At 42.7% G+C, this 16,146-nt stretch overlaps 1 protein-coding gene across 2 annotated transcripts in view; it reads left to right on the top strand.

Annotated features, from left to right (window-relative positions):
- CALCOCO1 (calcium binding and coiled-coil domain 1) overlaps window positions 1-8,760 on the top strand; it is a 165,159-nt gene extending 156,399 nt beyond the window's left edge. For both annotated transcript variants that reach the window (XM_040425827.1, XM_040425826.1), the window contains exon 13: window positions 6,305-8,760. In XM_040425827.1, coding sequence (XP_040281761.1) covers window positions 6,305-6,310 — 6 coding nt within the window. In that variant the 3' untranslated portion in view covers window positions 6,311-8,760. The remainder of the gene's footprint in view (window positions 1-6,304) is intronic.
- The last annotated feature ends 7,386 nt before the right edge of the window (window positions 8,761-16,146 follow it).

Below are 16,146 nucleotides of genomic sequence, written 5' to 3'. Positions count from 1 at the left end.
GAATCCATCAGTGGTGACCGTCCTTGCACACTGTAGGAAAAAGTGCCGGCCTCTCTGGTGACCGAGTCCGTGGAAACACACATAGGCTAGTGCTTTTTCCTATAGTGTGCAAGCACGGCCACCACTGCTGGATTGTAGGATGGTCATAACCATGGAAACGAGCAGCGTATAATGTGATGGAAAAATGAATCCAGCCAGCAAAGGAAGCAATATGGACAATCACAATAACTTAGTAAGTGCCTTGTATTAACTTTCTCTACGTAATAAATTTGTTTGCTGATGTGACACAACCCTTTTTAAGGGTTGTCTCACTTCAGCAAATGGCATTTATCATGTAGAGAAAGTTAATTCAATCCACTAACTAATGTATTGTAATTGTCCATATTGACTCCTTTATTGGCTTTATTCATTTTTCATTCATGTTATACACTGCTCAGATCCAGAGGTTACGACCACCCTGTAATCCAGCAGCGGTGGTCGTTCTTGCACACACTATACAGCTTTGTCCTATAGTATAGGAAAATATGTCAGCCTCTCTGGTAGCCGAGAGCGCTTTGTCCTATATTGTGCAAGCACGACCACCGCTACTGGATTACATAGTGGTCGTAACCTCTGGAAACGAGCAGTGTATTATGTGATGGAAAAATGAATCCAGCTAGCAAAGGAGGCAATATGGACAATCACAGAACACTAGTAAATGCCTTGTATTACCTTTCTACATGATAAATGCCACTTGCTGAAGTGAAGACAACCCCTTTAAGGCAGTTAAAAACTAGGCACTCATCAAATGTAATACAGACGCGAATAAACAGCACGCACAAATGTATTTGTAGATTTCGGAGTAAGATTGATCCCATTCATCGCTCAGGTTGTCACACTTGTCATAGTTGCTAGAGCAACCGACTATATAGACGCTATGAGATGTAATACATAATGTAAGAAAGCGCGTATCATTCATATCAAGAACCACACAGAAGCCGAAAATGCACAACAAGTAGACATTTTGGCCTGCAGGTTGGTTTTCATACCGTATACAAATGAGACATTATCTGCGGTAAGACATATGAGGCGCAGATTTCCAATTCCTTGCCTGTCAGAAGTTTCCTACACAAGACACAGGTGATATTTGGAGAACATTTTCCCTCCTTGCTCTGGAATAGGGCACAGCAGAGAAGGGTTGCAGCCTCCGCGCTGATATAAATCCGCCTCTCTCCAGTGGGAGTAAAAGGGACTTTTACAGCCGGAGGCCATAAAGATGGCAGGCGGGGAGGGGGAAAGATGTACAGCATTGTCAGGACGCTTCAGAATCAATTTTCAGCATCATTAGATTCTTTTCTCCTGCAGTCAGACATAGGGAGAGAGGCTATGAGAGAGGGAAAGAATAGGGGTCCGGGGAGGGAGGAGGAGGCAGCACAATTTGCAAGTGTAATGGATAAAATCAAAATGGAAGTCTTTTGAAGAAAGGGGGAGGAGAGGAGCAAGTGAAATATCAAAAGGAAGGAGAAAGAGAGAAGGCACCTTGACAAAAATGGGAAATACAAACCCATATGGGGGAGATTTATCAGAGCGCTTACACCTGTTTTGTCGTGTAATTGCATTGTCAAAAGATGTAATTTGGTGCAAATGCCATATTTATTAAGGCCACCTACGACGTCTGTGACACAAATGCTGCAAGTCTTTGTGCCAGCGCAGGAGGTGGCGATTTATTAAACTGACTATATTTATCAAAGGGTTCCATCACTTCTCTATTAGGAGACATAACTGACACCACAGTGCACCAGTGTACAAAGACAAACTATATGCCATCAGAATCATATAAAGGGCAAAATACAAAACGTGCCTGCTGCAAGCTACCTCCTACTGTGCTACTGTGGAAGCAACACATTGGGGGTCATTTACTAAGGGACTTTCACACCTGCGTTCGGTACGGATCAGTCTCCATTGACTCACATTGTAAGTCAGGACGGATCCGTTTGGCTCCGCATCGTCAGGCGGACACCAAAACGCTGCAAGCTGCGTTTTAGTGTCCGCCTCAAAAGCGGAACGGAGACCAAACGCAGCCAAATTGATGCATTCTAAACGGATCCTTATCCGTTCGGAATGCATTGGGGCAAAACTGATCCGTTTTGAGCCGCTTGTGAGAGCCCTGAAACGGATCTCACAAGCGGAGCCAGAAACGCCAGTGTGAAAGTAGCCTTAGTTGAAATATAGATGCAAGTCCCTTTTTAACCGGTTTTACACCGTGCTCAGCAGTTGGGCGGAAAGGGGGTGTAGCGGTGGCGTGTTTACTAACATGTACTCCTGGAAACTGCCATAGATGTGTACGCCTTGTCATCAATTGGATGAAACATACAGTAGCACAAGGGGGAAACTAAGCCCGGCCTAAAAAGCCGGTCTTAGCAAATGACCTCCGTGATCATGCATGCGACCGTGATTGATCCTGGAAATGTGATCCTAGTGTCGGGTGCATCTTCCAGGCCAACCTCGGCACCCGAACTAACTGTATCATACTAATTTATGATACAAACTTATTGCGGGGCTACTGCAGTGTACCCCCATCATCATAATACACTGCAATAGCGATTAGATGCGAACTGACTTTTTCAGAAATCACTATGATACATTCAGTTCGGGTCAGGGGAGCTGCGGCCAGTCCGCGTTTTCTAAGCCAATCATAGCCGTGTGCATGTGAATTCCATTCACCTCAATATTCCTCTTCACCCCATGTCACACTCACAAATTTCCGAGAAGCATTAACTGTGAAAGCAATAACTTTTTTATTTTTTTGTCTGCAGAGTTGTATGAGGGCTTGTTTTTTGTGGGGTGAACTTTAGTTTTTATGGTACCATTTTCGGGTACATACAACTTTTTGTTCAAATCACTCATTTTTATTTTTATTTTTTTAGTAACCGTGTACATCAGACTGGAAAAATATTTTTATATTTTAATAGTTAACACATTTTCGGACACGACAATGCCTGTTATGTTTTTATTTTTTATTATTTCTTTTTTTATATGTAAAATTGGGAAAGGAAGGTAGTTCTAATTGTTATTTTTGTGTTTATTACTTTTTTTTTTTACTTTTTATAACTGTAATTTTTAGTCCCCTTAGAGGACTTGAACATCTTCTGATCGATTGTCCTATACACTGTAATAGAACACTACTGCGGTACATGATATTCTGATATGCTACCTAAGAAGCCATGTCTCATGCACGGCTTTTCAGACAGTTAGCCATGACAGGCCTGGGAACTTTCCGAAGGCCCCAGGCTGTCATGGCAACTGATCGGGGCCCTGCGATTACACAGCCAGCATCTGCCACGTATGGAGTGGTCTCAGCATGTGGGCCCGCTCCATAATCCTTACACCGTACCACAATGTAACTGTACGTTGCAATGCGTTTAAGGGTTAATAGAAAACTAGTTGAGTGCTCTCATTAAGAGAAACAAAATAAGAGTATTGCAGATTTGATACCTTTTAATGGCTAACAAAAATAGAAGTAATGATGTTACATAGCGAGCTTTCGAGACATCACCAGTCCCTTCATCAGGCGTACTACAAGAATATATGAAGAAACAGCAAGATATACAGTGGATATAAAATGTCTACACACCCCCTGTTAAAATGTCAGGTTTCTGTGCTGTAAAAAAATGAGACAAAGATAATTCATTTCAGAACTTTTTCCGCCTTTAATGTGACCTATAAACTGTACAACTCAATTGAAAAACAAACTGAAATCATTTAGGTGGAGGGAAGAAAAAAAAAGAAAAAAAAATGTGGTTGCATAAGTGTGCACATCCTCTTATAACTGGGGATGTAGCTGTGTTCAGAATTAAGCAATCACATTCAAAATCGTGTTAAATAGGAGTCAGCATACACCTGCCATCGTTTACAGTGCCTCTGATTAACCCCAAATAAAGTTCAGCTGCTCTAGTTGGTCTTTCCTGAAAATTTCTTAGTCGCATCCCACAGCAAAAGCCATGGTCCACAGAGAGCTTCCAAAGCATCAGAGGGATCTCATTGTTAAAGAGTATCAGTCAGGAGAAGGGTACAAAAGAATTTCCAAGGCATTAGATATACCATGGAACACAGTGAAGTCCTCATCAAGTGGAGAAAATATGGCACAACAGTGACATTACCAAGAACTAGACGTCCCTCCAAAATTGATGAAAAGACGAGAAGAAAACTCGTCTGGGAGGCTACCAAGAGGCCTACAGCAACATTAAAGGAGCTGCAGGAATATCTGGCGAGTACTGGCTGTGTGGTACATGTGACAACAATCTCCCGTATTCTTCATATGTCTGGGCTATGGGGTAGAGCGGCAAGATGAAAGCCTTTTCTTACGAATAAAAACATCCAAGCCAGGCTAAATTTTGCAAAAACACTGCAGAAGCAAGTGGGAAAAGGTGTTATGGTCTGATGAAGCCAAGGTTGAACTGTTTGGCCATAATTCCAAAAGATATGTTTGGCCCAAAAACAACACTGCACATCGCCAAAAGAACACCATACCCACAGTGAAGCATGGTGGTGGCATCATCATGCCAAGGGGCTGTTTTTCTTCAGCTGGAACTGGGCCCTTAGTTAAGCTAGAGGGAATTATGAACAGTTCCAAATACCAGTCAATATTGGCACAAAACCTTCAGGCTTCTGCTAGAAAGCTGAACATGAAGAGGAACTTCATCTTTCAGCATGACAACGACCCAAAGCATACATCCAAATCAACAAAGGAATGGCTTCACCAGAAGAAGATTAAAGTTTTGGAATGGCCCAGCCAGAGCCCAGACCTGAATCCGATTGAAAATCTGTGGGGTGATCTGAAGAGGGCTGTGCACAGGAGATGCCCTCGCAATCTGACAGATTTAGAGTGTTTTTGCAAAGAGGAGTCAAAATGTGCCATGCTGATAGACTCATTCCCAAAAAGACTGAGTGCTGTAATAAAATCAAAAGGTGCTTCAACAAAGTAATAGTTTAAGGGTGTGCACACTTCTGCAACCATATTATTTCATTTTTAGATTTTTTTCTTCCCTCTACCTAAAAGATTTCAGTTTGTTTTTCAATTGAGTTGTACAGTTTATAGGTCACATTAAAGGTGTAGACTTTTTATATCCACTGTATACAATAATCAAATGCTGCACGAGTTTGATACTGTGTCTTCTATTAACATTATATTAGGTAATTGCTATTTAAAGGGGTTGCCCAGTCCTTTTATATTGATGGCCTATCCTCAAGGTTGGCCATCAATATCTGATGGGTGGGGTCCAACACCCAGCACCCCTGCCAATCAGCTTTTCTATTACACATCTCTGTCCACAATGTACTGGTTGGAGCTGGTTACTGTAGTGCTGCTCCCATTACAGTGAATGCTAACAGTGCTGTAGAAATCACCTCTGTCTGCTACACAATGGACAGGACTGTGTAGTTCTACTGCAGAACAGGTGATTGTCAGATATGTGGGGTATTGGACCCCCACCAATCAGGTATTAATGCCTATTCCGAGGATAGGAAATCAATATAAAAGTGCTGGAAAACCCCTTTAGGTACTGAAAATACGGTTAGTCTGATGGCATTGCCTTATTTCAAAAAGCTATCCTACTTTACCACTACTACTTTACTTTCTTTAAAGGGGTTGTCCAGCTTTCATTAAGTGATGGCCTATACTCAGGATACATCCTCTGGATAGCCCATCATTAGCCGATTCGCAGTGGTCAGACACCGCACACCCCTACCGATCAGCTGATTGGGTGAAGCTCTAGTGTCCGTACTACACAGCTTGTTACTCTAGCGCTGCTCCCAAGTCAGTGGGATCGGTGCTGCAGTTACAAGCGCTGTCGACTACACAGTTGACAGAGCTATGTAGTTGGAGCTGGACAACCCCTTTAAAGGATATGGATGCCTTTGGGGGCAATTTATGTTTATTATTGCATTGTTCTTATTTTGTGCTAAAAAGCAATTTGATCATAGTTTAGGTTAAATTAATGTTGGAACCGAACTCGGCTTCGGTTCTGACTGGTAACTCGGAACCGAAGCTGAATTCAGTTCCAAGTTTTAAAGTGGTTTTCCACTTAAAAAATCAATTACCAAAGTTATTCAACAAAGTCTTGCGCGACTTCGTGAATAACTGACTTCGGCTCATCGGAGCCCATACATTCTAATACTGTACGGAGACAGATCTCCGTACAGTAGCCGAGGTTTTGAACTAAGCAATTTCGGATGTCCTAAAACATGTTTGTGGCTGAGCTGCTGCTATTTCTATTTCATCTCTGTAATATATGGTTTATGTTTTTTTTCTTTTTTTTTCTTGCAGTGGTAACCTCATATCCTCCCGACAAGATGAATTACATAGAACAGCGTGGTAGTAGCGCCCATACAGAAGGACGCTGATGACATCGTTTTCTTATAAAGACCCCTGTGTTTTCTTTCCAGTATGGCACCAGTGCAGTTTGGCACCAGACAGCCACCATTATGCAATGACTGGGCTATGAGTAAGACCTCAGTGCTAGTTTTATATCGGCTTCTGGGTGGACCTTTTCTTCTGTCTCCTAAGAGCTACGTTTGTGTAACCTTTGCAGCATTATCCACTGCTCCTCGCGCCCGTGTAACCAGTTACTGTCACCTTTTACATGAATACTTTTGGTTATTTGCAATATTCACCTGGCAGTATAATTGCGGCACTACCTTAGAGCTCTGAATTGCAGAACATTTAATATGTTCTTCAGCATTGTTTTCTATAGGAAAAGCACCTAAAGCACAGATCTAAGCTGCCATGAAGGACATGGTCAGCCGTCTCTTATAGCAATAATATTCTCAAGGTAGAAAATATACAGAAGGATCATTTCGATGTACACATGTCACCATACGTTATATATCTTCTTAAAGGCTGTTTTAGTTGTCAGGGTTTTTTTTTTTTATAACCTCTTACTGTATATCTTTACTTATGGTTTGTAGTTTTTTAGGAGATTTTGGGAAATTGAAGAAAGAAAACTGATGTGGATGTAAGTAGTGACCAGCACGGTAACCCTGCTCAGTTATGTAGACTTGGTGTCAAGGTGGCCATACAGGTTAGATGAATGTCGGCTGAACCCACCAATTTCAGCAGGACCATCTAATGTCCAGAGCCCCGACTCTTCTCTGATGGCAGATGTTCTCAAGGAAGATAAGACATCTCAGACAGCGGCTCTCTATTGAGGATGCATGCATGAGCCAGGCATTTGTGTATATGGGGGTCGGAAGGGATAGCTTTCAGTGGAACATGTATGGCCAGCATTAAGGTTGTGATTAGAGATAGCAAAGTGAGCTTCAGATGCTACATCCGAAGCCGCTTCGCTAAAATATTTGTTAAAATGCTGTACGGAGATCCTTCTCTGTACAGTATTAGGATGTACTGCCTCCAATGAGACACAGTCCGTTTTTCACAAAGTCGCACGCGACTTCATTGAATAACTTCAGTAATTGATTATTACAGTGAAATACCACTTCAGAACCTGGAACCGAACTGTAATTAAAGGGGTTGGCCCATTATAGACAACGGGGGCATATCGCAAGGATATGCCCCCATTGTCTGATAGGTGCGGGTCTCACCACCGCACTTAAACTGAGAACGGAACGGGGAAAGGTGGTGGAGGGCGCACTGCGCATGTGCAGCTTCCCTCCATTCATTTCTATGGGGACGGCTCGGTGCACTGCCGTTCACTTGTACGGGGAGAGTGCTTGGCGGTGACTAAAATCCGGGGTCCTCCAGCCACTGCTCTCCCAGCTCCGTTCTCGGTGTAGGAAACCTGCACCTATCAGACATAGTGATATGCCCCCATTGTCTATGACTTCGCCTCATCGGAGGCAGTACATTCTACTGCTGTACGGAGAAGGATCTCCGTACAGCATTTAAATTTTTTTTTTTAGCATAGCGACTTGGGATGTAGCATCCGAAGTCTCTTCGCTCATCTATAGTTGTGATTACAGATCTGGAGTATCCTTACACTGACATTAGCAATAAGCTGTTTTATTAAATAGATCTTGTGTTAAATCTTAAATGGGTATTCAGTTTTTTTTTTGTTTTGTTTTTTTATGTATTTGTTTATACTATATAGAATTATACAATTTTCAAATATACATGTATTTAAAATGTTGCTTACACACCTTTCTTATATCAGGTTGTAGACCCCTATCTGCACAGCAGAATGGTATAGCTCATGAATCAGTCACTTCTGTGTAATGCACCCATGGCCTAACTGAAACATGGCATCAGTCATGTGACATCCCAAGCATGACATACTGTATTTGTGGTTAGGTCCGCATACAGGACACTTCCATGGGATAGCTACATAGGACTAATGGTGAAAACCATTATAGCTATTACAACAACTACTTTACTGTATGTGTGTTTACATGGCTGCCTGTTTCCAGGTGATATGTAAAATGGTTGCCTGTCTCTAGGTGATGTTGTCATGTTGTTAATAAAGTTAACTGTACAAAAAAGAAATTGCAAACACAACACATACAGGGGACATAGGGAGATGTGATTCTGCACTGACACTTGATGAGGTGCTATACTGTACTGTATATATATTTGCTGCGACTCAATAAACTACTATACACTAGTTAGATACTGTATCTGGACACTTAACTGAATGACATGCTTTAGGTTCACATGACTGACGCCATCTTTAGTCCTATTCAGATCTCCCACGGATGCATTTTACAGTACTAATATGGACCCTACCATTTTTTTTCTTTAGAAAGAGGCTATTGTGCGGATATAATAAAGGTCTGCGAGCAAAAAGTTAAGTACATGCATTTTCGAAAACTGAATAACTGCTTATTCTCTAAATAAATACATGAAATCATTAAAACCGGAATACCTCTTTAAGTTAAACGTCACCCACCTGCACATTGTAGAAGCTGTGTGCTCACTGTATTTAGTATTCCAATATGATTTCTACATTTTAGCAACCAGCAGCTTCCCTTTTATTCATATTTTTGCTTGCGTGAGATATGTATCAGACTTTATTTCTCTGTCCCTACGAAGACAATAAAATGACAGGTATAATGATGTGATAACTAAGCTTCTTGTATGCTCAGGAAGTTGTACTTGGTAACGGTGCATTGTGTCCTAACCAAAATGACAAATAAAGGCTTTATGCGTAAAAACCGTTCTAACAAAATGTCTCAGTTTCGCCAGTAAAGCAATTTATATTCTACATTTTATTTTTACTAGCAGATTTGAAAATTAAAGGGATCTGACACCAGCATTTTTATCCATCCCCATTCTGTAACTGTTTAAGGCCCCTTTCACATGGGCGAGTTTTCCGCACGGGTGCAATGCGTGAATGCATTGCACCCGCACTGAATCCGGACCCATTCATTTCTATGGGGCTGTGCACATGAGCAGTGATTTTCACGCATCACTTGTGCGTTGCGTGAAAATCGCAGCAAGCTCTATTTTGTGCGTTTTTCACGCAACGCAGGCCCCATAGAAGTGAATGGGGCTGCGTGAAAATCGCAAGCATCCGCAAGCAAGTGCGGATGCGGTTCGATTTTCACGCACGGTTGCTAGGAGACGATCGGGATGGGGACCCGATCTTGATTATTTTCCCTTATAACATCGTTATAAGAGAAAATAATAGCATTCTGAATACAGAATGCATAGTACAATAGGGCTGGAGGGGTTACAAAAAAAATAAATAAATGTAACTCACCTTAATCCACTTGTTCGCGCAGCCGGCATCTCTTCTGTCTTGTTCTGTGAGGAATAGGACCTTTGATGACGTCACTACGTTCATCACATGATCCATCACCATGGTAATGGATCATGTGACGAGCGTAGTGACGTCATCAAAGGTCCTATTCCTCACAGAACAAGACAGAAGAGATGCCGGCTGCGTGAACAGGTGGATTAAGGTGAGTTAAATTATTTTTAAAAAATTTTTTTAACCCCTCCAGCCCTATTGTACTATGCATTCTGTATTCAGAATGCTATTATTTTCCCTTATAACCATGTTATAAGGGAAAATAATACAATCTACACAACCTTGAACCCAAACCTCTCCGGACATCTGTTTCAGTAAATAGTTGTATATTTCATAAAATAACAATTCTGGCGTATCTTTCCTTAGAACTCTTCATTACGTTTCTTTTGTTATTCCTCCTGGGAATGTATGAATAAGTTCACAGCCAGTTGTTACTATTACACACTCTGACATAGTATTTGCTAAACCGACGTATCAGGAGAGCTGACAGGTCTCCTTTAAAGTGTTTATCCCATGATTAATATAAAAAATTAAAATCAGACTTTCTAACAAAGCTAGAACCAGCCCTGCACCTCACATGGATCCAGAGATCTCCCCATTCATTGCTCCATTTGCTTTGATAGATTTATTTCAAGCTGGCAGCTCAAGGTGCATGTCCTTTCTGATGCAGCTCTCTCCCTATCACAGCTCAGGGGGCATGTCCTTTCTGCTGCAGCTCTCTCTCTATAACAGTGACAGCTTCTAACAGAAGATAGGGCTGGTGGCAACTGAGATGGAACTGAGCGTGTGTCCACCTTAAAAAGGTGGACAAACAAATAAGGAAAAGAACAAACAGCAGGTGGCACTATACAGATAGATTTTATTGGCTATGCAAAATGTTTAATTTCTTACATAAAAGGGGTTGTACCAAGTATGGCACAGGATAGATCTGTGATGGCTAACCTCCGGCACTCCTGCTGTGTTGAAACTATAACTCCCAAGATGTACACCTGCTTGGCTGTTCTCAGAGCCATATAGAAATGAATGGAGCATACTGGGAGTCATAGTTTCACCACAGCTGGAGTGCTGGAGGTTAGCCATCACTGGGATAGATCATCAGAACAGGATAGGTCATCAGTTAAAAAAAAAATCGGAAAACCCCTGTAATGACAAGTAATAATGGAAGCAAGAGTACTATAATTGTTACTCCTATACTTTACATTTACTGTCTACATCAGGTATGCCCAACCTGCGGCCCTCCAGCTGTTCCAGAACTACAACTCCCAGCGTGTGATAGCTGTAGGCTGTCCAGAAATGAGGGAATTTGTAGTTTTGCAACAGCTGCAGGTTTACAGGTCTTAAAAAGGCATATAGACGTGACCTCCCATGAGTCGACAAACCCTTTAAAGGGAGTCTGTCACCACATTTGAGCCTATTAGACAGATCCAATAGCGTTAATAGTGCCACCCAGAAGTTTAAAACGGTACCTTTGTTGCATATACCGGAGTCTTGTTTGAGCCAAAAATGAACTTTGTAGGTTCTGTAAATGCGCCGTCTCAAGTGCCCAGGGCGGCGTCTCAATCTTCCGAGCCCAAGACCGGACCTCCCCAACGGCTCATAACCCCGCCCTCCTTGTGCCTCTGCCCGCCCGTTTACACTCCTCCTCTCTCCTTTTCCACTGCGCCGCAGGAAAGAGGAGGAGTGTAAACGGGCGGGCAGAGGCACAAGGAGGGCGGGGTTATGAGCCGTTGGGGAGGTCCGGTCTTGGGCTCGGAAGATTGAGAGACCGCCCTGGGCACTTGAGACGGCGCATTTACAGAACCTACAAAGTTCATTTTTGGCTCAAACAAGACTCCGGTATATGCAACAAAGGTACCGTTTTAAACTTCTGGGTGGCACTATTAACGCTATTGGATCTGTCTAATAGGCTCAAATGTGGTGACAGACTCCCTTTAATCTTTGATGTGTATGAAGATGCGTTTCATCATGAAATTCCTTCTCAGTGCGATCAGTGTAGTGTGCAGAATAATATTACTGACGTACAATAAGTTTCCCCTTTATAATTATTCATCACTCCTTTGGACTTCCTAATCTATTATTTTGCCTCCATACTGTTTGCTAAGCATGGGTCACAGACACGGATGGATCTCCGTTCTGTTCTGGAGACTGGTGATGTCAGGTCTCTATTCTGGAGAAAGACTGGTGGGGTATATTGATCACACGCCTCCAGCAAGGAAGCAAGATGGTTTCCAAAGTAATTTATTGTGTTGATGTGGAAGAAGTGGAGAACAAGCTGAAGGACATTTCTATAGGCCTTGAAGAGAAATGGTGGAGATACAGTATTACCAGTATTAGATATATAAACGGTCAGTTTCCTCATAGTCATCCTCTATAATACCACCTCCAAACAGCTGTTTTTGTCGTGGATATACATACATCACTTAGATGCATCAAATGAGTGGCGCCTATGTACATTACGTCCTCTCCTTCTTCAGTTTAGATGGCAATGTTTTTGGAGTAAGTTCCTCTAACTGCTCAGCATAGTTTTCTACACATGACTCCATTCACACAGCATTTTTTTTGAGGAATTTGGAGAGAAACCACTTCAGTTTGTCTTCAGTGGGAGGTTGCGGTTTACGGCCATAGACGTGTCCTTTCTTGACGTGTTAGTGCCTGAAGCCAGGGTGGGTCTCTAGTCCCTCACCCCCTGCACAAGTTGCACATGGCACAGCACATGACTTCACTACGTACAGATAGACAGCGTGCAGGATCCAGCCTATGCGTCCATATAAAATGGGTAGATCTGGTGGCTGAGATTACTTAAAGGGGTTATCCTGTGATTAAAGTAAAAAAAATGAAAATCCGATATCATATAGTACGCAATAACAAACTTAGAATCAGCCCAGTGCCTCACATTCATCCAGAGATCTCCCCGTTCATTGCTTCAATTGCTCTGCTAGATTTATTTTCAAGCTGGCAGTGTCCTTTCTGCTGCAGCTGGTGGCAGTGGCAGTTTATGTCCCAGTGAGCTGGACATAAAAATTAGAAAAAGAGAAAACAGCAGGTGGCGCTGTAAAGGTAGATTTCAGTGAATAACTCAGTGGCTATAGTACATTTTTAATTACATGCAATTACAAAAGTATTCAGATCCAGGTGCTGGTTTGAAAAAAAACATAGAATATTATTTGTGAGGCAACCCTTAAAGACACAGAGGCAGGCCTGCCAGGAACCCGCCTTCTTTATGTTGCTGCAAGGGCCCCTTGCGTGAGAGTTTGTCCTGGGTTAAAGAGAGGGCCCTAGTCCAGGGCAAGAGTCAGCCCGAGGCACAGTGTAGCCAGCAGGTTACTAGTGATAAAAACATGTCCAGTGCATTCTAGAGCAGAGGTCAGGTAATCTTTCATGCAAATGTACTGTGTGCCCCCAGAACTAATTTTACTGGTGGGCCCCGGGCAACCCAGTCCAATACTGAATATAGGACACCATGTGTTTAGTACAGAGGAACAAGTATTTTGCCACCTGTTAAAAAAGCAAGCAATGTGGTAGACTGATGTATAGTGGTTGTAGTGTTTGGTATATTACAAGGTACTAATGTAAACTGTTCCCAACAGGGATTTTTTGAACAAAATAAATATTTGCAGTCATTGTTTGCCAACGTAACTATAAAATCCATAATTCGGGCCTGGTTATTAGCTGGCTTACATCCCCTTGCTTGTAGTAACCAATGCGTCCGATTTCCTAATTGTCCTCTGTATTCTCACTGTGAGATATGACTATCTGTTTCTGTCTATAAACAAGTTTCCTTCGAAGCTGCTGGAAACAAAAGGAGATCTCGTCGGTTAATTTATGCAGTGGAAGCCGTGATTAATTGCTCTGGTGGAAAACATTGAGCTCCTTTTTGATTTACAGATACAGTAAATATGCCATAAAAATTCATACAGATTGTAAGTATGGGTCATCAATCCCCTCAGTGCTTTAATTAGCTAAGGGTTGTGCCATTCATTCTGCAGGCGAGCAGAACACTCCGTGCTGATGGCCCGATGACAAAGACCACAGTAACACCATAAAGAAAAGCGAAAAGTCCCATTGTCAAACACAATACACTTGTACTGCGAAAGCACTTATAGATCCTTCACCATTGATTTATCTGGAGGACTGAGGGACTGCTCGGGATGTCAGGCCTGTGTAACCTGCATAAATCCCGTATTTACATGGGCTTTTACCCATCGGGATATTAGACCCGCCACTTGTCTCACTCCTTTCTATCTGATAGAATTTTGTGTCATTATAAACTGTCACTTGACTTTGATTCTTCAGAACTATTGGAAGAAACACTTGTATTGTCTGTATTAGTAACCACAGTTACTTAGCAGTCATAGGGACATCTGCTGACAGAGATTGTGTAATGGTTACATATACCGCCAGGATGCCATAAATGATGTAGCAAATGAAAATCGGACATCATATAGTACATGGCAATTGCTGTCCAACAAAGATAGAACCAGCCCTGTATCTCACATGGATCCAGAGATCTGGCCATTCATTGCTCCAATTGCTCTGCTAGTTTCTCTGCTGTCGGCGTGTCCTCATCTCAATGGGTGTGGCCTTTGTGCTGCAGCTCTCTCCTTGTTGCAGCTCAAGAGTGTGTGCTTTCTCAGGGGTATTTTACTTGCTCTGCAGCTCTCTCCTTATAACAGCTCAGGGGGGCGTGTTCTTTCATCTGCAGCACTCTCCCTATCACAGCCCAGGAGGTGTGTCCTTTCTGCTGCAGCTCACTCCCTATCACAGCTCAGATGGTAGTTCCTTTCTGCTGCAGCTCTCTCCCTGTAACTGTCACAGCTTCTCAGAGTAGATATGGCTGGTGGCAGTTGATGGATAGAACTGAACATGTGCAACCACCTTATTAGGTGGATATGGACATTATTATACATATTAAACACCAGGTTGCCCCGTTATAATGAAGTAGAGACTCTCTCACAACTGTATAGTATATTACAAAAGTAACTAGTTTTTCATGCTGAATTATATTCAAAAAAGGGTCCCTGGGCACAGGGTGTCCTTCTTTTGGAACCCCGAGCATTCAACTGTACTCTGTGAGGGAACCAAGCGCCACCACAGACATAGTCAAGTAGTACACAGTGCCCATGAAATCAATGGGCTAGCCATGCAATGCCCTGATGTGTTCGTATAGTGTATCCATCAATATCAGATTGGTTGTGGTCTTCACCTCTGCTGATCAGGGATTTAAAGGGGCCATGTTACTTGTGTGAACACTGTCGTCTCTTCATTGATTACATGGGTTTGGGTTCCTGCGTACTGTCTACTTAGTAAATTGCAACTTTGTCCCATTCAAGTGAACAGGAGGGGGTTGCAATACGCTGCACAGAGCATCGCTGCTACTAAAGTAGACCTGCAGATCAACGAACCCCTATAACCAATAAAAAGGCAGCAGCGCTTGCATGAGTGTTGCAGCCACTTCAAATGGCTGATGGGAGGTTCTGAGATTTGGACACCTCCGATATTGATGGCCTGTCATGGGACTGTCGCGTCGCAGCATTTGGCATTGCGACACTGTTGACAAACATTACATGAAACGTTCCTCGACACATTATGTCTTGTAGCCATACCCTAATTCTTTGGTTAAAGGGTGGCTCTGCAATGTGCACTTCTGGCTGTTGCAACCATTCGTGGAAGCTTAGGACTGGTCAGCAACCTCCTGCACTCTATTGTGAAAGTACAACTCCCAGCATGCTCCTGAGAACAACCAAACAATTGTGCATACTGGGAGTTACAGTTTCACGGCAGCTGTGGCTGGAGGGTGCTAACCTCTGGCGTAGGGCAAAGTCCTAGGCCAGGGGTCAGCGACCTCTGGCACTCCAGCTGTTGTGAAACTACAACTCCCAGCATGCTCCATTCACTTCTATGGGAGTTCTGAGAACAGCCAAGCAGGTGTGCATGCTTGGAGTCGTAGTTTTACCACACCTGGAGTGCCGAAGCTTGCTGATCCCTGCCCCAGGCTATAGTTTATTCAGGATGGAACTAATTACAGGCAAAGCCCTAAGGACACACCATTGATTGTAGCAGTTGCTCTCCAGTAGCTTTATTACATATGAGAGGGCCTATATAATGAGCAAATATATTACTCCTGTGGATCTGATTGACTCGTTAGCACATTAGATTATTATTATTTATTTTAAAGCACCATTAATTCCATGGCGCTGTATATCTAGATGAGGTTACACAAATATAAAAATACAATAAACAAGAAACTATTAACAGACACAGTACAGAGGGGTAGAGGACCCTGCTCGCAAGAGCTTACAATCTATAAGGGGAGAACACAGTAGGTGAGGGTATAGGCTGCTCATGTGGCATTGTGGTGGCAGCATGCTATTGCAGATGGTAGGCTTTCCTGAAAAGGTGGGTT

This window comes from Bufo bufo, chromosome 3, assembly GCF_905171765.1.
Source record: "Bufo bufo chromosome 3, aBufBuf1.1, whole genome shotgun sequence".
Lineage (NCBI taxonomy): Eukaryota > Metazoa > Chordata > Amphibia > Anura > Bufonidae > Bufo > Bufo bufo.
Note: the sequence above shows the minus strand (reverse complement) of the source record. Positions and strands in the feature narration are given on the sequence as shown.